Source organism: Dipodomys merriami, unplaced genomic scaffold, assembly GCF_024711535.1.
Source record: "Dipodomys merriami isolate MVZ:Mamm:240054 unplaced genomic scaffold, mDipMer1.0.p SCAF_92, whole genome shotgun sequence".
Classification (NCBI taxonomy): domain Eukaryota; kingdom Metazoa; phylum Chordata; class Mammalia; order Rodentia; family Heteromyidae; genus Dipodomys; species Dipodomys merriami.
Genome location: NW_027206535.1, coordinates 3,757,717 through 3,780,000, shown reverse-complemented (window position 1 = coordinate 3,780,000; position 22,284 = coordinate 3,757,717). Strand labels below are relative to the sequence as shown.

General features: G+C 48.9%; 1 protein-coding gene across 1 annotated transcript in view; it reads right to left on the bottom strand.

Moving 5' to 3' along the window:
• The window catches only part of Il6r (interleukin 6 receptor), a 54,751-nt gene extending 33,891 nt beyond the window's left edge, over positions 1 to 20,860 (bottom strand). Inside the window, exon 1 of the mRNA XM_070013921.1 lies at positions 20,520 to 20,860. Within this exon, the coding sequence (XP_069870022.1) occupies positions 20,520 to 20,607 (88 nt within the window). The 5' untranslated portion in view covers positions 20,608 to 20,860. The remainder of the gene's footprint in view (positions 1 to 20,519) is intronic.
• Between the last annotated feature and the right edge of the window lie 1,424 nt (positions 20,861 to 22,284).

Sequence of the window (22,284 nt, the reverse complement as noted above, 5' to 3'; positions counted from 1 at the left end):
GAAAATCTGTAAGGCTTTTACCTTTAATTAACTACAAAAGGAAACAGTGGAGGGCTGGGAAGTTGGCTCAGTGGTAGAGCGCTTGCCTTGCATGCCTGAGGCCCTGGGTTCGATTCCTCAGCACCACATAAGAAAAAAGCCGGAAGTGGCGCTGTGGCTCAAGTGGTAGAGCGCTAGCCTTGAGCTGAAGAGCTGAGGGACAGAGCCCAGGCCCAGAGTTCAGGCCCCACGACCGGACCCAAAAAAAAAAAAAAAAAAAAAAGGAAACAGTGGAAAATGGAGCTATAAGTCAAGTTGTAAAGCACTAGCTTTGATCAAAAAAGCTCAGAGACAGCACCCAATGTTCAGGCCCTTAGTTCAACCCCAGAACTGGCAAGCACATATACACATGTGTGTGCATATGCACACATGCACACACATATGCTAGTGAACATAGAAGGAAGAGCAGGATAGTAAGCCCGTATACACTGTTGGTGGGAATATAAATTAATGCAACCTATGGAAATCAGGGTTTCTCAAAAAACTAAAGCCAACCACTGTTGGTCTATAGTCCTGGCTACTCAGGAGGCTAGCATCTGAGGATCAAAGTTCAAATTCAGCACAGGCAGACAAATCTGAGATTCTTATCTCCAGTTAACTAGTAAAATTCTGGAAGGGAAGGATAGAGCAGCAACCATGAGGGAAAAAGAGTGAAAGACCCTGAGTTCAAGTCAGAGTACTAGCATACACACCACATACACACACACACACACACACACACACACACACACACACACACACACACACACACACACACACACACACACACACACACACACACACACACACACACACACACACACACACACACACACACACCTAACTTCTTTAGGCCCATCAATAAAGTTAATGCAACTGAGAAAATAAAGGCCAGGGAGCATGTTAAGGACATTTTAGTCCTTCAGACTAAACAGATATGTAGCAGCAATACATCTGACCATTGATTTTAGAAAAGCCAACAGTTGCCTGAGTACCTAACCTCCCCCAGCAGTGCTCCTGGGACTGAGGACAAGTTTCTCCTGAGCTAAAGTTTCTCCTTGAGCTAAGTCTTCCTGCTTGGGAGGAGTTTTTACCTCCTGCAGCCTGTAACTCCTCCCTCTTTATCCCAGAGGAGGGAGTAAGGATCCATAATTCTCTGGTGGACCAGACTGAATCCAGCAAAGCCTGGCTTCCCCCAACAGACACAGGCCCATTAAGGATGAACATGGAAGAAGCAGAGACAGCTTCTGTGTGGCATCAGTCCCAGCCTGGTTGTGCAAACATCCTTTTCTCTCCACAACATGGGGTGAGAGCCCTCTACCTGAGCATACCCTATTTGAGGCTAGCAGAAAAGAGACAGATGCAGGGCCAGAGTGACAGCCACTTAGCTAACGTTTTCTCTTGTCCCCAACAGGGCTCTGGATTTGTAGGGTGGAAAAAAGAAAACAGTTGAATGTCATCAAGAAGCCAGCATTTGGGGAGGTTTCCTGGACCCCTCTGGCTTCACTCTTCCCCACAGCGAGGCCCTTTGTACAAGACAAGATGTGAGGGAGCCGCAGCAGCCAGCAAGGTGGAGGACACTGATGAAGTATCAGCATGCTCCTGACTGCACAAGACACATTCCACTGAGGGAAGTAAAGGGAGGAATTCTGTGCCTACAGGGCTTCAAGGAATCATCAAAATAAACCCCTAAGTCCAAGCTGGGCATTGGTGGTTCATGCCTGAGTAACCTAGATACTCAGGAGGCTGAAATCTAAGGATCACAATTCAAAGTCAGACTGGGCAGCAAAGTCCATGAGATTCTTAACTCCATTTAGCTAGCAAAAAAAAATGCCAGTGGGGGGAGGGGGGAGGCGGGGAAGGGAAGTGAAGGGTAAACAAAGGAGGAGGCTGCAATGCTTGGTAAGAAATGTATCCATTATCCTGCCCATGTAATTGTAGCCCCTTTGTACAGTATGGTCTCAAATAAAATAAAATACAATTTAAAAAAAAAAAATGCCAGAAGTAGAGCTGTGGCGCAAGTGGTAGGGTGCCTGCCTTGAGTGAAAAAGGCAGCACCTAAAGGGGCAGCACCCAAGCCTTGAGTTCAAACCCTAGTGCCAACACAAACAAACCAACAAGGCACTTCAGGAGCAGTAAGCTAAACCCAAAGACAGAGAACCAATTTGCATCCAAGTCCAAGGACCATGGACAGCTCATCATTTCTTAGACACCTTCTTTCTTTCTTTCTTTCTTTCTTTCTTTCTTTCTTTCTTTCTTTCTTTCTTTCTTTCTTTCTTTCTTTCTTTCTTTCTTTTTGGGGGTCCAGTCATGGAGTCTGAACTCGGGGCCTGAGCGCTGTCCCTCAGCTCTTCAGCTCAAGGCTAGTGCTCTACCACTTGAGCCACAGCGCCTTTTCCGACTTTTTTCTGCTTCTGTGGTGCTGAGGAATCGAACCCAGGGCCTCATGCATGCGAGGCAAGCGCTCTACCACTGAGCCACCTTCCCAGCCCCACTTTTCATAGCCAGAGTGATGGGCCACAGCAGGCTGTTTCAGCCAACCACAGACCACGGGTCCCACGGTGGACCGTCCCATAACCATAACAAAGCTGAACAGTTCCTGTTGTCCAGAGCAGTTGGAGCCATCATAAGGTGGGGATGCCGTGGGAACAGATCTACTGAGCTTCCAGTCAGATGAGGGAGGGAACCACAGAGGGGGTGGGGAGCAGGGCTCAGTGGTAGTTATGCTTCCATCATTATTTCAGAATGTACTCTTATTTACTATTTTTTTCTGTTTTTGTTTTGTTTTGCATGGGGTGTGTGTGTGTGTGTGTGTGTGTGTGTGTGTGTGTGTGTGTGTGTGTGTGTGTGTGTGTGTGTGTGTGTGTATGTGTGTATGCTGGTCCTAGGACTTGAACTCAGGGTCTATGTGCTGTCCCTGAGCTTTTTTGCTCAAGCCTAGCACTCTACTGGCTTGTGCCACAGCTCTGATTCCAACTTTTGGTGGCTAATTGGAGATAAGAGTCTCACACACAAATATGCAGTAGACATGTTATGTGCTGGCACAACATAGTGTGTGTGTGTGTGTGTGTGTGTGTGTGTGTGTGTGTGTGTGTGTGTGTGTGTGTGTGTATGTTCTGGAGCTTGAACTCAGGGCCTTTATGCTCTTGCTTGGCTTTTTCACTCAAGTCTGGCACCCTACCAATTGAGCCACATCTCCATTTCTGTTTTTTTGCTGGAGATAAGAGTATCACAGACTTTTCTGCCCATGCTGCTTGATCCTCAGATCTCAGCCTCCTGAGTAGCTAGGATTACAGGCGTGAGCCACCGGCATTGAGAGGACACATCAAGTGACTGACCTATGCCATCTAGTTTTGTGCAATTCTACGGCAGCCACACAACCAGTGGGTGCCACATCTCTCAGGACATGTCCCCATCATTAAGTGATACATGACTGTGTCCAGGCCCCCACTTCCCAGGAAGACACAGATCCTGCTGCACTAAAGAATCCAGTAAGCACTTCATCCATATTTGCTTGATGTAGGACACCTGAGTGGTGCCCACGGGGACAGAGTCTGCACACCGACAGCCCCCAGGAGCACCATGATGGGGGACACAGTGGCCCTGTGTCTATTGTCTCCTGCATTGTGCAGTGGGCAGACCTTGCACTGAGGTCCAGAGAAGCCAGCTTTTCACCACCAGGAGATGCTGAGGCAGGAAAACGAATCTGGAGTCTCTTGTGTCTGCCTCTGCCATTTCCAGAAAGAAACATGTCATTTTCCTAGCCCTTCTTGTGTTTGGTGGCTTACTGACCACATGAACAATGGCAGGGGCTCTTCTATCACTGCCCTCACTAACAGCAGCAGGAGTATGTGTGGGGGGTGGGTGGGAGGAGAGGCGGGTGTTCAGAAAAACATCAAATAAAAAGACTTTCTCTTCCCTTCTACAAAAGCAGAGCTTCGGGGAGGAACATAATGGCCACTTCCTTTGCCAAGGAACTTGAGTAATGCTTTCTGAATCTTTGAAACTGAGTCACTGGATGGTGTGTGTTGATCTTTTTTTCTTTTTAATAGGGAGCGATTAATTATAAACCACCCATTGGCAAGAATTGCCAGTCATAGCCTTGCTTCAAAACATATTTTTTCTGAGACCTGGAAACAATGCTGTGTTAACTTTGCTCTTAAAAGCATTGTACATCAAATGATCCCAAGAGTACTCATAGAGGAAATGAACATAAGAAGGTTGTCTAAGGGCTGGGGGTGTGGCTCAGCAGTTCAGCATCTGACTAGCAAGCATGAGGCCCTGAGTCCAAATCCCAGTATCACGATAGCACTGGCCCTCCCATCCACCTACCTGCTCTTCTCTGTTTCCTGACCCACTTCTGAACAGTGACACCGGGTAGCAGTGGGTGAATCTCAGGATTGAGTGGATCTTTGAAGACGAGGAAGTACCCTCTTAGGACCTCTGCCTCCCCAAAGATGAAACTAAAGGGATTTTTTTTTTCTCTATCTTTGTTTACTGAGACAGAGCTTATGTTATCCAGACAGGCTTTGAACTCCTGGGCTCAAGCAATCCTTCTGCCTTAGCCTCCCATTAGCTGGGGTGTGCCATTTAATTAGCTACAGCAGGTACCACCACCTTTGGATTTTCTGTGGTTTTTATATTTTCTCCAAGTTGCTTGTCCTTATAATGGGTACACTAGGTAGCCTGGACCTGTCCCATTTATTACTCGAGGAGGAAAGGGTAGGGAGCATTGGAGATAAGAGTGGATTTCTCAAGATAAGCAGCTTCCAAATTACCTTCAGGCCGGAGTGCTCCCATCTTGCCCTCACAAAGTTCTCTGTGTCCCTTGCTGGACTCTGCTCCCTCAGCTCATCCTTCCCTGCACATCTGACTCCCTGCTGGCAAAGGTCCCATCCTTAGTTTATCCTCAGTTCCTCCCTTCTGTCCTCTAAGAACCCCATAGGGGGAAAAAAAAGGGCCAAAGGGAAGAGACCCAGCAAGAACCAGGTGAGGGCATGTTGCTGGGAACACCCCTTCTTACAAGTCAGGCCTCCACACAACCAGAGCCTGGCACGTGTGCCCAGTGCAAGGAATGGCAGGCACTACATGAGCTGCAATTCAGCCAAGAGTATCTAGCATCTGCCCTTGAGCGATTGCTTAGCCTTTTGGAGCCAGGATTGCCAGCTTGTGCCTGCTCCTCCTGAAAAATTCAAGAATGTTTGTATATCATCTTATGCAAGGCCAGAAGTTCCTAAGCCAAGAAGAAGAAGAAGAAGTAAGAGCTACTGTATATCTAAAATAAATATCCCCAATAAAGCTAGGCAATGGAGGCTCATGCCTGTAATCCAAACTAACTCAGGAGCTGAGGATTGAGGTTCCAAGCCAGCCCAGGCAGAAAAGATTGAGGCCCTTATCTCTAGTTAACCACCAAAAAGCAAGAAGTAGAAGTATGGCTCAAGTGGTCCAGCACCAGCCTTGAGGGAAAAAGCTAGAGGAGAGCACTGAGGCCCTGAGTTCAAGCTCCAATACCAACATGTGCCAGAGTGTGCTCACGCGCGTGCGCACATGCACGCACGCACACACACACACCCCAAAATAAAGAAATAAACAAGTAAATCTCTAACACGTTGAAGGAGCAAGAAAAAGGAATAAATCATCCTAAAACAGGGAAGTGAGATTTGAGCAATATCTTGAGAAGTGAGTGGGAATTTGATAGGCAGAGCTCCAGGGGATGGCATATCAGAAAGAAGGCACTTTGCTGGGTGTTGTTGGCTCACACCTGCAATCCAGGAGGCTGAGATCTGAGGATCATGTTTCCAAGCCAGCCCGAGCAGGAAAGGCTATGAGATTTGATCTCCAATTGACCACCCCCAAACCAGAAGTGAAGCTGTGGATCAAAGTGGTGTAGAGTGCTAGCCTTGAGCACAAAAGCTCAGGGACAGTGCCCAGGCCCTGATTCAAACCCCAGGACTGACACAAAAAAAGAAAAGGAGGGCTGGGAAGGTGGCTCAGTGGTAGAGTGCTTGCCTTGCATGCATGAGGCCCTGGGTTCGATTCCTCAGCACCACATAAGCAAAAAGAAAAAAGCCAGAAGTGGCGTTGTGGCTCAAGTGGTAGAGTGCTAGCCTTGAGCTGAAGAGTTGAGGGACAGCGTTCAGGCCCCAAAAAAACAACAAAACAAAAAAAAAGAAAAGGAAAGGAAAAGAGAAAGAAGGAACTCCATAGAGAAAGGCATACAAAAATAAGTGTTCTAGACAGCGCTGTGGTCTACAGAGTCTGTAACACAGTAAGGAGGACAAGGTGAGGGGGAATAGATAGGGTAAGAGACCCTATCTATCTCAGCCTCTTGCTGGGCAGATGACTCGGCTTCCTGCTTTCCTTTCCTTCCCCCATCATCTTGAGGATGAACTAAGGGAGGGAGAAAGGAGCATCCAGGGACTGAGGCGTCTTACTTTCTGCCGAGACCAATGTCACAGGGACTGAGGGAGGAACTAATCCTGGGTTCCTACTGGGACACTGTAGATTTGTTGGTAGTACCTCACCTGGGACTGAGGATCAGGAAAGGAGACTGAGTTACCAAAGTATCTTTGAACCACCACCACCACCACCACCACCACCACCCCCAGATAGATTTGCTGTCTGTTGTGGCTTGGCTAGTTGGGTGGAGTTGGATTTCCACAAAAGTTTTGCTTTGTTTTGTTCTTTAATATAAATCGCATCTCTGAGAGCAAGAGGCCATGTGGTGTAGAGGAAATAACTCTGCATGTGGTGTAGAGAAAACAGTTCTTGCCTTTGACTTGTAGGCAGCCGTGGGCACGTCTGCCCAGGCAGGGTCTGCTCATGTGAAAACAAAGGTTCTGATCATGATCTGAACTCTGTAGTCTAGCCTGCCACTAGTTCTCCCAAATCATCAGCTCTCAGAGGACAAGAAAAGCATCTGTTTACTTCAGACAATGAATTCCCAGCTTAAAATACTTAATCCATCAATTTATTATTTTTAATAGGTGATGGCTTAAAGGCAGAGAGGTGAGTGATCAGATCATCCTGGAGCCTTAAGACAAATTCTTCTTTCCCTAGCTTTCCACTCCTCAAAAGGAGAACTTGAGTTCTGGTAAATCCCAACCCACAATTCTACAACTCCAGCTCCAGTAGCTGTAACCCCTTACCCTGGACACCATCATAGCCCATGTACCTTTCCCACTGGGACTTCTCAACAGAGCTCTGAGAAGTGGGGCTCCCCTCCCCACGAAGGATTTCAGGTTGGGTGCCAGAAAACCAAATAATTTTGTTGTTGCTCTAATTTTTTCCCCTTTTCACATAAACTTGTAAATGCCAATAACAAGAGAAAAACACACAGACCAAGACACACATTTCTCAATTCTCTTACAGCTTACTGCTGCTCTTGCCAGCAAAAACAAGTTCAGCTTCCCAGCCCCATTTATGTAAGCAGTGAGCCAGCTGCCTGGCCTGCCATGGAGCACACGGCCTTCACTTGGGTCTGCTAATCCCATCCACTGCTCTTAGCAGAGACCTGGGGGCCAGCTGGCCACCAGGATACCACCAAGCCTCTCAGGTTGCAGGAACACTGGGTTTCAGACAAGGTCACAGAGGAGCCAAAGGCCCCATTCTCAGCACTGAAGCCCTTGATCTGGAAGGAGATGGGTATCAAGAGGTTGCCAGAAGAGTTGGGTACCTCAGGTTCAAAAGGAAACAAATGCACTTTGGTCCCTGGGGGCTAGGACAGGTTCTTATTCCCAGTCATCTTTCCTTGCATTTTCTATTTAAGGACCGGAGAATGTGATAATGTCCCATTGGAAGTCAGCCTTCTGACATGTGATAAGAACCACAAACTATCTTATAGAGTGCTCTCTTTAACACTGGGGTGCTTTACCCAAATGTAGTCTGCTCCTTGCAGGGAGGGAGACTCAAACCCATCCCACTGTTGGAGTAGCAGAGATCAGAGAAATGAAGGAACTGGCTGTCATTCACACAGCTCGGGGGAAGAGCAGGGGGTATGCTGGGCCTTAGTGTGGATGGCCGGAGCCTCTCTCTCACCTGGCCAGGTAACTCTCTGGGACCCTCCCCAGCTACCCCACTAGGAAGGAACCCTGAGTATTGAAGGGAATATCTAGTGGGGAGGGAGCCTCTTCCTCACAGCCAGTTGTACCTAGTGGGACCCTGGGGGTTTCCCTGGGGAGTCCAGAGTCACACCCTTGAGCTTTCTCCACCTGCTCTGTACCAACAGTATTTGTGTGTTGAGCTGCAGCTTAAATCCACCCAGGCCAAGAGCATGGCAGGTCAAGATTAGGCTCTGAAATATGGCCCCTGCTGCCTCCTCTAACCCTCTTCCAAATTCACTTATATTAGCCACTGCTCCACTCCCACCCCACCCACTAATGTGTTTGTACTTCTTGTACCTGCTCGTATTTGCCTCATGTTTGGCAGAGTCAGTATTTACCTTGGCTCAGCTTTCCTCTCCATCCACACCACAAGAGGCTCATAAACCACTGGGAGAAAGGCCAGGGGGTGAGGGGACCCGAGAGGAGTCCTTTAGGCCCCCAAAAAGGTAAGGCTGGGTGTTGACTGGGGGGACCATGCGTGGGACCTGCTGTTCCAGGGGAGCACTTGCCCTCCCCTGGCAACAGGCAGAGATCACTACATGGCCTGGAACCAAGAAGACTGGCAGGGGTCACCGCTCAGAGATTATAAATTAATTAGAGGGAAAGGTATTCAAAGGCAGGGAGGACAACCCTACCCCACCCAACCCCCATCTGGCCTCTTAAAGAGATTAGAGCTGGCACTGTAAACCAGCCCAAGCTGGACCTGAGAAGAAAAGCATTGGTTCCCTAGAGGCCTGTCCTGGGACCTTGGTCTACAAAGCCACCAAGAGGAGGCGCTGTGGCTGGGAGTGGGTGCTGAGATAAGGCAACTACTTGAAGACCCAGAAGCCTTTGTGGAGGGCCCAGAAGTTTGGGCTGTCAGTGTGCCATGTGGCCAGGACTGGACCCCTGGGCTCTGGACTCTCTACCACCCTCAGCCCTCCTTGGAGTACAACACAATGTCTGGCTTCTCAGCTCTGACTGTGACCTTAGTGTCTTAACTAGGTACCTGGCCATGGTCAAGAGTTCCTGGAGGGCTAGGAAGGTGGCTCAGTGGTAGAGCACTTGCCTTGCATGCATGAGGCCCTGGGTTCGATTCCTCAGCACCACATAAGCAAAAAAAAAAAAAAAAAAAAAAAAAAAAGAGTTCCTGGAAGGTAGGAGGAGAGTGGAAAGAAAAAGGGACCTGATGTATGTCCCCCTTCCCCTCCAGGCCATATCTACCTGTCACCACCCTCCTCTGCCCCCACACCCATCTCTAGATAGCAGGAAGAAAAGCTCCAGATTTGAAAAGTCACAATGGGAGGCACCTCCCCCCCCCCCACTCCCTCTCTCTCTACTTTCCCTTCCTTCTTCACCTCCCCCTCTGAGGCTCCTGGGCTAAAGTTCTTACTCTGAGGTATGGTTCCATGTGGATGTGGTGTTGGTGAAGATTCCTGGAGCTGCCCACTCTGTTTGGCAACATAACACACTGCCAATAATACACACACACACACACACACACACACACACACACACACACACACACGCAGCTCACTCTACTACATCTCAAAGGAAGCAGATCGGAGGTGCATTGGGCACACCCTGCTTCCCTGACACTCGGGTACCCAGATTTCCTGCCCAGCTCATCCTTCTTATGACAAGAGCTCCAGGCTCTGCTTCCAGCTACGAAGACGTCAGTGCTCCCTAAACTAATCTCAAATAAAAATACCAACACGACCTTTTTATAAACTAAGCATGCTGATTCTAAAGTTCAAATGGAAAAGAAAATAGGAAAGATAGCCAGGAAAACTATGGAAAGAAAAAAAAAGCAGAGAAATGAAAGGGGGATTAATTCTGTCAAACTAAGGACATATTATAAAGCTACAGTAATTAAAACACTGTGGTACGGGTACATAAATGGAGAGAAAAAATATGGAAGGGACTAGAAAGGTCAGAAATAAAAATCAGAGACTGAAAGTAGAGTTTAGGGTGGAGCACTTGTCTAGCATTCACAAAGCCCAGGGTTTGATCCCCAGCATGCTCCCCTCAAAAATATCAGTGGTAGAGCGCTTGTCTTGCATGCATGAGGCCCTGGGTTCGATTCCCCAGCACCACATAAGCAAAAATTTAAAAAAAATTAAAAAATAAAATAAAATGGTTAAGATGGGGGCTGGGAAGGTGGTTCAGTGGTAGAGTGCTTGCCTTGCATGCATGAGGCCCTGGGTTTAACACCACATAAGCAAAAAAAGCCAGAAGTGGCCCTGTGGCTCCAGTGGTAGAGCACTAGCCTTGAGCTGAAGAGCTGAGGGACAGCACCTAGGCCCAAAGTTCAGGGCCCCCCCTCAAAAAAAAGACCAACAAAAAAAAATGGTTAAGATGGGGAGGGAAGGGATGGTTGGGGAAAAACAAAGGAGGAGGTAACAGTGCTCAATAGGAAATGTACTCATTACCTTACTCATGTAATTGTAACCCCTCTGTACAGTATTTTTACAATAAAAAACATAAAAAGTGGTTAAGATGAGGGGCTGGGAATGTGGCTTAGTGGTAGTGTGCTTGCCTAGCATGCATGAAGCCCTGGGTTCAGTTCCTCAGTACCACATAAATGGAAAAGGCCAGAAGTGCTCTCATATGGTACAGTACTAGCCTTGAGCAAAAAGAAGCTCAGAGATAGTGCCCAGGCCTTGAGTTCAGGCCCCAGGACTAGCAAAAAAAAAAAAAAAAGAGAGAGAGAGAGAGAGAGAGAAAATGCTTAAGATGATAGAGTTCATGTTGTGCATATGTTGTGCCACAATTTGAAAAGAAGAGCAGACACTGATGGCTTATGCCTATAATCCTCACTACTCAGGAAGCTAAGCTCTGAGTATCATGCTTTGAAGCCATCCCAGGCAGACAGATCTTTGATACTCAGACCTCCATTTAACCAGAAGTGGAGGTGTGGTTCCAGTAGTAGAGCACAAAAAGAAAAGAAAAAAAATAAGTTTAGTGTAAGCATTTACTACAAACAGGCACCATTCCAAGTATGGATCAAATAACAAACTTTTGGTACTCTCAATACAATATTTGATTCAAAAGGCTACAAAGGAAATTAAGGCTGAGCCTGGATTCAAACTCAGGGAACTGGGCCTCAGAATTTGTGCTTTTAACTACTCATTCTGTTGAGAGGTAGAATAAACCCAAGTATTAAGGAACTTGATAAATGTAAAAAGTAATTTATTTATTTTTTTTTTTATTTTTTTATTTTTGTCAGTCGTGGGCCTGAACTCTGGGCTGGGCACTGTCCCTCAGCTCTTCAGCTCAAGGCTAACACTACCACTTAAGCCACAGCACCACTTCTGGCTTTTTCTGCTTAAGTGGTGCTGAGGAATCAAATCCAGGGCCTCATGCATGCAAGGCAAGCATATATATGTGCGTGTGTGTGTGTGTGTGTGCGTGTGCGTGTGCATGTGCGTGTGTGTGTGTGTGTGTGTGTGTGTGTGTGTGTGTGTGTTTAAGCAACAAAAATCTTTGTGGCATGGGGCTGGGAAGGTGGCTCAGTGGTAGAGCACTTGCCTTGAATGCATGAGGCCCTGGGTTCGATTCCTCAGCACCACATAAGCAAAAAGAAAAAAGCCGGAAGTAGCACTGTGGCTCAAGTGGTAGAGCACTAGCCTTGAGCTGAAGAGCTGAGGGACAGCGCCCAGGCCCAGAGTTCAGGCCCCACGACCGGACCCAAAAAAACAAATAAATAAAAAAATCTTTGTGGCAAAAGTTAACCTCTACTAACAAACATAAACCATAAAAACCAGAAAAATATTTAAAATTCATATTGTTTTGCTCAAGGGTGGCATTCTATCACTTGAGCCACAGCTCCACTTCTAGCTTCTTGGTAGTTAATTGGAAATAGAAGTCTCATGAACTTTTCTGCCCAGGCAAGCTTTGATCCTCAGATCGCAACCTCCTGAGTAACTAGGATTATAGACCTAAGCCAGTTCAGCATCTTTTAAAACTGCCTTTGGGGGGCTGGGAAGGTGGCTCAGTGGTAGAGCGCTTGCCTTGCATGCCTGAAGCCCTGGGTTCAATTCCTCAGCACCACATAAGCAGAAAAAAAAAAGCCGGAAGTGGCGCTGTGGCTCAAGTGGTAGGGCACTAGCCTTGAGCTGAAGAGCTGAGGGACAGTGCTCAGGCCCAGAGTTCAGGCTCTACAACTGGACCAAAAAAATAAAAATAAAAATAAAAATAAAAAAATAAAACTGCCTTTGGTTGTTTACACTTTAGACACGGAAACATACCATTATGGCACTTCCCTTGTAGTTAACCTTCTCAGAAGGGCTTCTCATATCATTTTCTCCCATTTCCCTCCTCTTCCTCCTTCCCATACCCTCTGTTTTGTTGTTGTTGTTTTAGGGTTTGTTGTTGCTGCTGCTGTTGTTTGAGGCAGAATCTTGCTATGCAGCCCAATCTGGCCTCCAACTCATAATCTTCCTGCCTCAGCCTCCCTGGTGCCGTGATCCGAGGCATGTGCCTTCACATATTGCTCTCATTCTCTCCTGAGTCCACTCTCGCCAGCCATTGGCCCCCACCTTGAACCAAAGCTCCTACAGCCGGAGTCACCACCATGGCCTGCCTGTTGCTATGGCCACTGTCCAAAGTTTGCTTGTCCCATGGTCTGACCTCTCAGCAGTATTTGACCCTGATGCTCCCTCTCTTAGGTACAATGTCCTCATTGATTTCTAGGGCACGAATTCTCCTGATTTCTCCCCTGCTTCACTGACCTCATATTCTTAGAATCTCCGGCATATTCTTCTTCCTCAAGCTTCAGAAGATTGGTGACGCTGGGTACCACTGGCTCACACCTGTAATCTTAGCTACTCAAGAGGCTGAGATCTGAGGATCATGGTTCAAAGCCAGCCCAAGCAAGAAAGTTGATGAGACCCTTATCTCCAACTAACCACTAGTAAACCGGAAATGGCTCTATGGCTCAAGTGGTAGAGCGCTCAAGGTGAGCTGAAGAGCTGAGGGACAGCACCCAGGCCCAGAGTTCAAGCCCCATGACTGACAAAAAAATAAAAAGAGGCTGAGATCTGAGAATCACAGTCTGAAGCCAGCCTGGGCAACAAAATCTTTGAGATTCTTATCTTAAACCACAAAAAAAAAAAAACAGAAGTGGAGCAGTGGATCAAGTGGTAGAGTACCATCCTTGAGTGTAAAAACTAAGACACAGTACTCAGGCCCCAGGCCCTGAGTTTAAGCTCTAGTACCAACACACACACACACACACACACACACACACACACACACACACACACACACACACACACACATACATATGTTGGTATGTGCTTTGAGGGCTGGGAGCTCACACCTGTAATCCTACACAGAAGGCTAAGATCTGAGGATCAAGGTTCAAAGCCAGCCCAATCAGGAAAGTCCCCAAGACTATTATCTCCAATTAACCACCAGAAATGGAGCTGTGGCTCAAAGTGGTAGAGCACTAGCCTTGAGTGAAAGAGCTCAGGGATACCACCCAGGCCCTGAGTTCAAGTCCCATGACTGACAAAAAATTAATTATTAAAAAAAAATGGTTAGTATGCCCAGGGCTCAGGCCCAGGGCCTCATCTCTTCACTGACTACATTCTTACCCAAGATGAACTCAGCCAGTCTGCAGGCTTAAAATAACATCTGCCTGTGATGGCTCTCAAGTTCCTATCTCAAGCTCAGTCCTCCCCAAATTCCTGGCTCCTGCTGCCAATCCCTTCTCAGCACGGTCTCTCCGTTTTCTAGTACACACACCTCTCAGATTCCATCTGTTCTATAGGAACCTGATCATCCCCTCCAATACCACCAGTAGCCCACCCCACCTAGCAAGGGTGCTCACCCTCCACGTACCTAAAGCCGTTGGCAAAGGTAAATGAGAGCACAGAGCAAAGGCCTGGCACCGTTCCCTGAACACAGCTGGCACTCAGTGGCCTAGTTACTGAAACCATCATGTAGTCAGGCAAACCCAAAGAATCCTTTTCCAGAAGAAGAGTGGAATACAGGGAGAAAACAGGTTCAGGAGACAGGGTGGCCATGTGAGCCTTAGTGACACACACCTAGGGATGGATGTCACTGGGCAGGCAGAGCTAACAAGGTACAGGACGAGTAGGGGAATGCTGCTGAGCTTCAGGTAAATGTCAAGCCTGTATTCTGGACAATGGCAGAAAAGACTCTGCCTATGCCAGAGGCTTCTGCCATCTCTGACTTGCAAGGCAGAGCACAGGCTACCTCACCCAATGCAACTCCCAGGAAGATGGAAGGTCTGAGGCTTAAAGTTTTCCAATGCCATCTCCTCCTTGCCTCTCCAGCCCAGCCCTCAAAATGCTCTTGGAGCTGGCCTGTGGCTCAGAGCTAGAGTACTTTCAGACCTGGCACATGCTAAGTCCTCCGTTTGATCCCTAGAACCACTAAAGAAATAAAATTTGGGCTGGGAAGGTGGCTCAGTGGTAGAGCGCTTGCCTTGCATGCATGAAGCCCTGGAGTTCAATTCCTCAGCACCACATAAGCAGAAAAAGCCGAAAGTGGCGCTATGGCTCAAGTGGTAGAGTGTTAGCCTTGAGCTGAAGAGCTGAGGGACAGCGCCCAGGCCCAGAGTTCAGGTTCCACGACCAACAAGAAAAATTTAATTTAAAGAGAGAAAGAAAAATCATTCTTTGAAGATCTTAAAACTCTTCTACAGTAAATGATGTGACATTTGACACTTATTCTGTTAAGCCAGGGGCCAACGTGCTGAATGCTTCGGGCTTTGTCTCTTCAGAGACACCCCCAAGCTTCTCCAGGAAAGGAGACATCCACAGAACATAACAGACCCTCAGGTAAGACATTGTCACACAGGAGATAGGATTACACAGAATCGCTGAACCTTTTCTTCCTTCCTTGAGGCCTTCACCCAAATATTTTCTTAGTAAGGCCTCCCTTAAAACATAAATTCTACATCACACCCACCCCTAACATACACAGCCAGTGCCAATACAGACACATACACACTCACACACCACATTTTTTCCCCTCCGCACCAGTCACTCACAAAGGATGAATTAAATTTAAATCCTCTGTCGCCTCTGCTAGGAAGATACTCTAAAAAGCCAGGGATTTCTTTCTGTCTGCTTTGCTCATTGCTGAGTCTCAGAATAGCCTGCAACATGTTAGAAACTCAAAATGCATTTTAGGGATGAGTGATTGATTAGCTGCATTTAGTCAAGCACTCACTCGGCACTGGGGACTTCTCTTCCATCTGTTGACACCTTATTTTGTCCATTCAGCCCTCACAACTACCTCTCTTCATCTTGTATTCTGCTCACTAGTTCCTTGTTCCAGGCTCCCTCTCAAACACCAATTCAAAGGATGTTTAAGCCACTCCCATAAAAATGACAACATAAGCCGGGCTCACACCTGTAATCCTAGCTACTCAGGAGGCTGAGATTTGAGGATCATGGTTCAAAGCCAGCACAGGCAAGAAAGTCCATGAGACTCTTATCTCCAAAAAAATCACCAGAAAACTGGAAATGATGCTGTGACTCAAGTGGTAGAGCGGTAGCCTTGAGCAGACAAGATCAGGGATGGTGCCCAGGCCCAGAGTTCAAGCCCCATGACAAAAAAAAAAAAAAAGATAACATTTTATATCACCTGTGTCCCTTAAATCATCTCTAGATTATCTGTAATACCTAACACAATGTAAATGCCTTTTACATTGCCCCTTACAGTTGATTGTTTGGAGAATAGTGACTGTATACTTTCAGCCCGGACACGATTGTCTTCTGCGGCAACTTTAATCTGTGCTTAGTTGAGTCCCTAGCTAATCTGCACAACACCAGTACAGGAGCTTATCAATTACCTGCTCATGCCTGTAATTCTTGTTACTCGAGCAGCTGAGATCTGAGGATCCCAGTTGTAAGCCAACCCAGGCAAAAAGTCCATGAGATTTTTATCTCCAGTTAACCACCAAAAAGCCAGAAGTGGAGGTGTGGCTCAAGTGGTAGAGTGCCAGCTTTGAGTGGAAAAGCCAAATAAGAGAGTAAGGCCCTACTAGTCTGTTTACATATGCATGTGTGTGCGTGCACACGTGCCACACGCACACACACACACACACACACACACAGAGAACCTTCAGATACAACCATTCATGTTTTCTTAATGGGGACACTGAGTCATGGACAGCACAGTTAAGTCACTTGCCCCCAGTTATGCCGCAGTTATGCTACCGCTCTACATGGCAGGATGGAGCAGCCATCTGCCTGATTCCAAAGCCTCAGCCATTACCTGTACCACCTGAGCTGTGCTCAGATTTAAAAAGAGAGAGAGAGAGAGAGAGAGAGAGAGAGAGAGAGAGAGAAGGATGGAGAGGGTCATGCAAGGAATGGCAGAAAGCTCTGGAAGAAACTGCTTAGCTCTCTGGGCCAGCACTACACAGGAGAACAGACTGGATGGTGGAACATTCAGTCCCAAACAGCAGCATGAGCATTTGAAAAGTGCCTAGTACAACCATGGAAGTAAACTTTTCATTCCACTTAATTTTCATTCCTCTAAATTAGCCACAAAGGGTGACTGGCTATGGGACACAGCTGCAAACCTAGACTGCCTCTGGTGACTGAGGATGCTCTGGATGCTGGCTCTGTGGCAGGTAGACCTGGAGTGAAAGGAAAGGGGCCTCTATACACAGCAGTGGGCACTTAGGTCATCAGCTTATAACTGCCCAGCCAAGACAGCACTTGTTTACCCAATTTGTCAAGGATGTAGTGTAAGTAATGGACCCAGGGGCCAAGCTCCTGTTACCTTGGAGTCTTGGTCCTCAATCAGAGATACCTCTTCTTTCTAGCCCCTTGCCTAGATAATCCAGGTATCCAGAGGTATAAATGCTTGTGTATTTTTTTTGCCTGAAATTTTCTTGTGTATTTTCTTGGTGCTCAATTGGTAGAGCACCAGACTTTAGCAGACACTGGATTCTCCTCCATCCCTCTCAAGATTTATACTTGGCCATTTTCAGGCTCCTTTTAGGGTGGGGTGTGCTTGGCTGATCCCACGCAGGCCTCCTGGGTTTTATAGAGACTCAGTAAATGTTTGTTGCAATGAATAAACAAGGGGCAAAGCCAATACTGGGAGAGATTTCTGGCGAGGAAGGGGGAGGGGAGGCCTGCACTCAGTTCCTCAGTCATACTGGGTAGGCCAGATGTCCTCAAACCTGACAGTGCCAAAAAATCACGAGGGGCAGGTCATTTTTTTAAAAAAATCCAAAACACACTCTCTAGTGCTCATATTTAATAAATTTGGGGTGAAGGCCAAGAACCATCACTTTTACCAACACCCCCACCCACCCTAACCAGAACTACCCTTCTGAGAAACACTCGATTTGGGGTGAGGCTAGGAATGTAGGTAGGCTTTGGGGCCAGGAAGGGGTTGCCCTAAAGGGAAATTCAAATTTAAGGCGGGATTCTTTGGTATTTAAAGATGTATGTGCTTGTTTTGTGTATTTTCTTGCCTGAAAAAAAAAAAAAAAAGACGAAGAGGGAACTTGAGTCACCCTGGCTCAGGCCTTGTACATCCAGTATCTAGAATGCTGGAGCTAGACAAAGCCTGGATGCCACTAGTCAGGGACCCTTGAAGCCAAGACAGCTGAGGGGGCCTGGCAGCCACTGGGCACCAGTGGGCACCTTGATTCCAGGGAAAGCAGCTTCCGGGCTCTAACACCCGACTGCCCGCAGTGGGCAGGGGAAGCCAGCTCCAATCTCTGCTCCGCCCACCTCTACCCCCAAGCCCCTCACTTCGCTAAAGGACACATCTCAGTCATTTGCTCCAAGCTTCCTGTCCCCTCTCTATTTTTGGTCTCCGTTTGTGGGCTGAGTTTGTGGGTGTGGGAGAGGAGCTGGGTATTTCTACTTCTGTGCATTTTCCTTCTGAGCTGGGAGGGCTTTCACTTCCTCCCCAAATTCTTAGTTCTGCCTTTCACAAGCTGCCCAGGTCATGAGACACTCCACACTCACACCCCTCTATCCCCATCAACCTTTCTGAGCACCAGGGAAACAGAACTGACTGGATGCTGTCCTCAGTATGTGGCTATTACTTGGCAGCAAAAAGAAACCACATAGCTGCTACTCCCAAGGGCAGGTGCCTAGGAGTTGGGGTAAGTAGCAACAGAGGTAGGCAGGGGAACTCCACAGCCTCCCTCCTAAGGAGAAGAGGGCCTTGCATCCCTCAATTCCACCATGGGTTAATGAGCCCCTCAACTTCCCCTCAGCCTCCTTGGCCCCAGAATTCAGCCATGCCTCTCAGCTTGCCCCAACCCCTTTCCCCCAGCTTGCCCACTGGCCTAGTTCTACAATTGGAAGTCTTAAAGATCCCCTACACTGGAATACAGAGCCAGGGAAGGGGCAGGTCTCCAAATGGGCCTGACAATTCCCTGCCTCAATCTCCTTTTTCAAACAACCAGACAACCCTTGAAGACAACCAATGAAGAATAAGAAAAATGTATAAAATAATCTGGGCACTGGTGACTCACGCTTATAATCTTAGCTGCTCAGGAGGCTGAGATCTGAGGATACCAGTTCAGAGCTATCATGGGCAAAAGAGTTCGTGAGATTCTTTTTTTGGGGGGGGCAGGGGGGCTTGAACTCGGTATGAGTGCTGTCCCTGCGCTCTTTTGCTCAAGGCTAGTGCTCTACCACTTGAGCCACAGCTCCACTTCTGGTTTTTGAGTGGTTAATTGGAAATAAGAGTCTCATAGGGACTTTCCTGCCCCAGCTAGCTTTGAACCACAATCCTCAGATCTCAGCCTCCTGAGTAGATAGGATTACAAGCATGGGTACCAGCACCTGGCCCAAGAGATTCTTATCTCCAATTAATCACATACACAAAAAAATTGAACTTTGCCTCAAGTGGTAAAGCATTAGCCTTGAGAAGAAAAAAAAAAAAAAAAAGCTAAGGGATAGTACCCAGGCCCTGAATTCAAACCCCAGTCAGTATAAGCATAAAGAAAAAGGAAAGAGTGAGCAAATGAACAAAAGAAGGAAGGAAAATAAAACAAGAGCCAGGTTTGGTGGTCCAGACCTATGATCTTAGCCTTCTAGAAATAGAGTCAGGAGCATCATGAGTTCAAAGCAAGCCTGAGTAAAAGGAGAGAGAGAGAGAGAGAGAAGAGAGAGAGAGAGAGAGAGAGAGAGAGAGAGAGAGAGAGAGAGAGGAGAAGAGGAAAGAAAGAAAGAAAGAAAGAAAGAAAGAAAGAAAGAAAGAAAGAAAGAAAGAAAGAAAAAGAAAGGAAGAAAGGAAGGAAGGAAGAAAGAAAGAGGGAAAGGAAAGAAGAGAAGGAGGGAAGGGGAAAGGAGAAGAGAAGAGAGAAGAGGAAAAGAGAGGAAAGGAGGGGAGGAGAGGAGAGGAAGGAGGAGAGGAGAGGAAGGAGGAGAGGAGAGGAGAGGAGAGGAGAGGGGAGGAGAGGAGAGGGGAGGAGAGGAGAGGGGAGGAGAGGAGAGGAGAGGAGAGAAGTTTCCATCTTCAACGGCAGCTACTAGCAGGTCCTTCTCTCTTCCAAGCTCGAGCCACAACCATTCAGAAAGCAGAGAGCAGACATTCCAGCCCAGCTTCTACCCATGCCCATTAACCACCAGACAGGGAGAGACCCAACGGTGTATGGTCTAAGCAGTGAAAGTCAAAACCGCTGCTCCCCCACCCCCACCCGGTTCCCTCCCACCACCAAGTCATCTGCTCCATAAGCCTGACGATCTCCCCTTCTGTTTTCCACTGTGTGCTCAAAAAAAAGCCCTCAGACCCAACAACAAACTCTGGAAAGCCACTGTCCAGTTCCACTAGCAGAGAGGTGATGGAGCGCGAGCCCATAGGAACTCTGCCCCTGTCCAAGGGGCCCGGGCCAGGAGCCCCAGTCCCTCCCAGGACGGGAAAGCGCGGGGCTGGCCAGCGCTGGTGCCGAGCTCTGCCACACAGCGCCCATGTCAGACCTTCACAGACAGACCAGTGTCATCCCGCGTGCGCCCAGGAGCACGGGGAGAGCCAGGCGAGGTGACCCCACGAGCGCCACTCTCGGACACCCCAGGAGGGAACGCCACGCCGCTAGGGCGCGCCCTCGGGCATCACCCCTTGAGAGCAACCCGGGTTCCAGTTGTGTAAGACTCCTGGGACCCTGGGAAGGAGAAACCCACAGTCGGGTTTCCGAAAAATACCCACAGTCCGACACCCAGACCCCGGGTTCTCTCCCCAGCTGCAGGGCAGAGCGCGCGGACACACACGATCGCCGCCGTGCACACACAGCTGGCCCTGGGCTGACACCGTGTGCCCGCGGAGCCCCAAGCTAGCTACGGAAAAGGGGGGGAGGGAGGGCAGTCACACCTCCTTCCCTCCCTCCAGCCTCCCCCTGCCAGCCTCTCGCGGTTTCCCCCACCCACCGGCTGCGCCAACCCTGCGGGCGCGCGAACTCCTTACCGAGCGCGCGGCAGCTCCACGGGGGCCCCGCCGCCCCCGGCGCCGCGGCGAGCAGCGCGCCGAGCAGCGCGCCCAGCCCGGCCAGCATGCTTCCTCCTCCGCTGGACGTCCCGGACCGGCGGCGGTGGTGCTGGGGGGACGGCGGCGGGCGGGCGCGCTCAGGCCCCCAGGGCAATCGCCATCCCCCGGGGCGCAGCGCACGGCGTGTCCGGGTCCCCCCCACCCCCGACCCCGACTCCGTGCTCAGCCCGGCTCCCTGTGGCCCGGCACTAAGTCAGTGCAGCTTCCCCTGTGCACATGACTCAGAGCGGCCGGCCGTCCTGACAACGCAGGAAAACATTTGAGGAACTCGCGCTGGAGCGTCTCTTGGCCGTCCCTGGGTGCGGTTACGAAAGAAAGCCAGGGCGGATGGCGCAACCACCCCGCGCACACCCGAGGCCGCCCGAGGGGGGTGGCTTCCTGCCGCGGGGCCGCACCTGAGCGCCCGGGCCCAGGACGCCGAGCCCTGCCCCGGCTCCTCCGCGGCTTGGGGTCGCGGGGAAGGGGCGCTAGGCCAGCGCTTGCTCGGCTGTGAGTTTTGCTTTCGTGGGTAGGATTAATTACTCGGTGAAAGGCACACCCGCGAGGCGCCCATGGGCCTCTCTTGGAAGTCTGATTTGCACACGGGAATCATCTGGAGAGCCCCTAAAAGACACCGGTGTCTGGGTGCGACCCCCGAGAGATTCTGAATTCGTTGTTCTGAAGTGACACTACCAGAAAGTTCAGTTCTCTCTGCCCACCTGGTCTGGCCCATCTGGGACAGAGAGACTGAGAACATGAGACCTTGGAGTCTCCCGTTACACCCGCTGTGTGTGTGCCACTCCTGGTCCAAATCTCAGTTTCTTCACCTGTGCGGCGGAGATAAGAAGCCTTCAGTGAATGGACAGGATTAGAATGAGGATTTCGGAGCTATTTCAGCATTCAGGCCACAGGTACCCGGGAGATAGAAGGACCCGCAGAGTCCACCTGCCTGACCTGACATATAGAAACTAGGACTCAGGAACAACCTCGGGAATCTTTTGTCTGTACCCCAGGAGGCTCCCCAAAAGGGCCTGAGGCCAATAGGGTAGCTTCAGAGCCAATCTGGGAGGGAAAGAAAAATGCTGAAATAAGGTTTAAGCTAAGAAGCTTCTGGACAAGCAGCTGCTCATTTTGATGTGTTTTTCCACTCTGAGCTCCAGGCTCATCCAAACACCAGATCGAGGTCCAGGGGCAACTGGACCTACTATGGTCTGATGGGACCTCCAAATGAATAGGCCTGGAAGGACAGAGCCACTGACTCCACGTATTTGGATCTTTCTGTGGGAACCCAACATCAGCAATGCCAGGCAGAACCAGATACAGGCACTGACCCACAGAATGGGGCGTGAACTGCTTCAGCCATTCCAGCCTACAGAGAAAGACATGCATACGGGCTGGTAGTGTGGCTTAGAGGTAGAGTACTTGCCTAGCATGCATAAAGCCCTGGGTTTCATTCCTCAGTACCACATAAACAGAAAAAGCTGGAAGTGGGGCTGTGGCTCAAGTGGTAGAGCGCTAGCTTTGAGTAAAAAGAAGCTCAGCAACAGCACCCAGGCCCTGAGTTCAAGCCCCAGGACTGGTGAGGGCGGGGGGAAGAGAAATGCATAATGGAGGATAGATTTCTTGGCCACCAGCTTGCTCTCTCTCCTGATTTTTTTTTTAAGCTTACTGTAGATAAACTTTAAAAAATTGTTGTTATTATAAA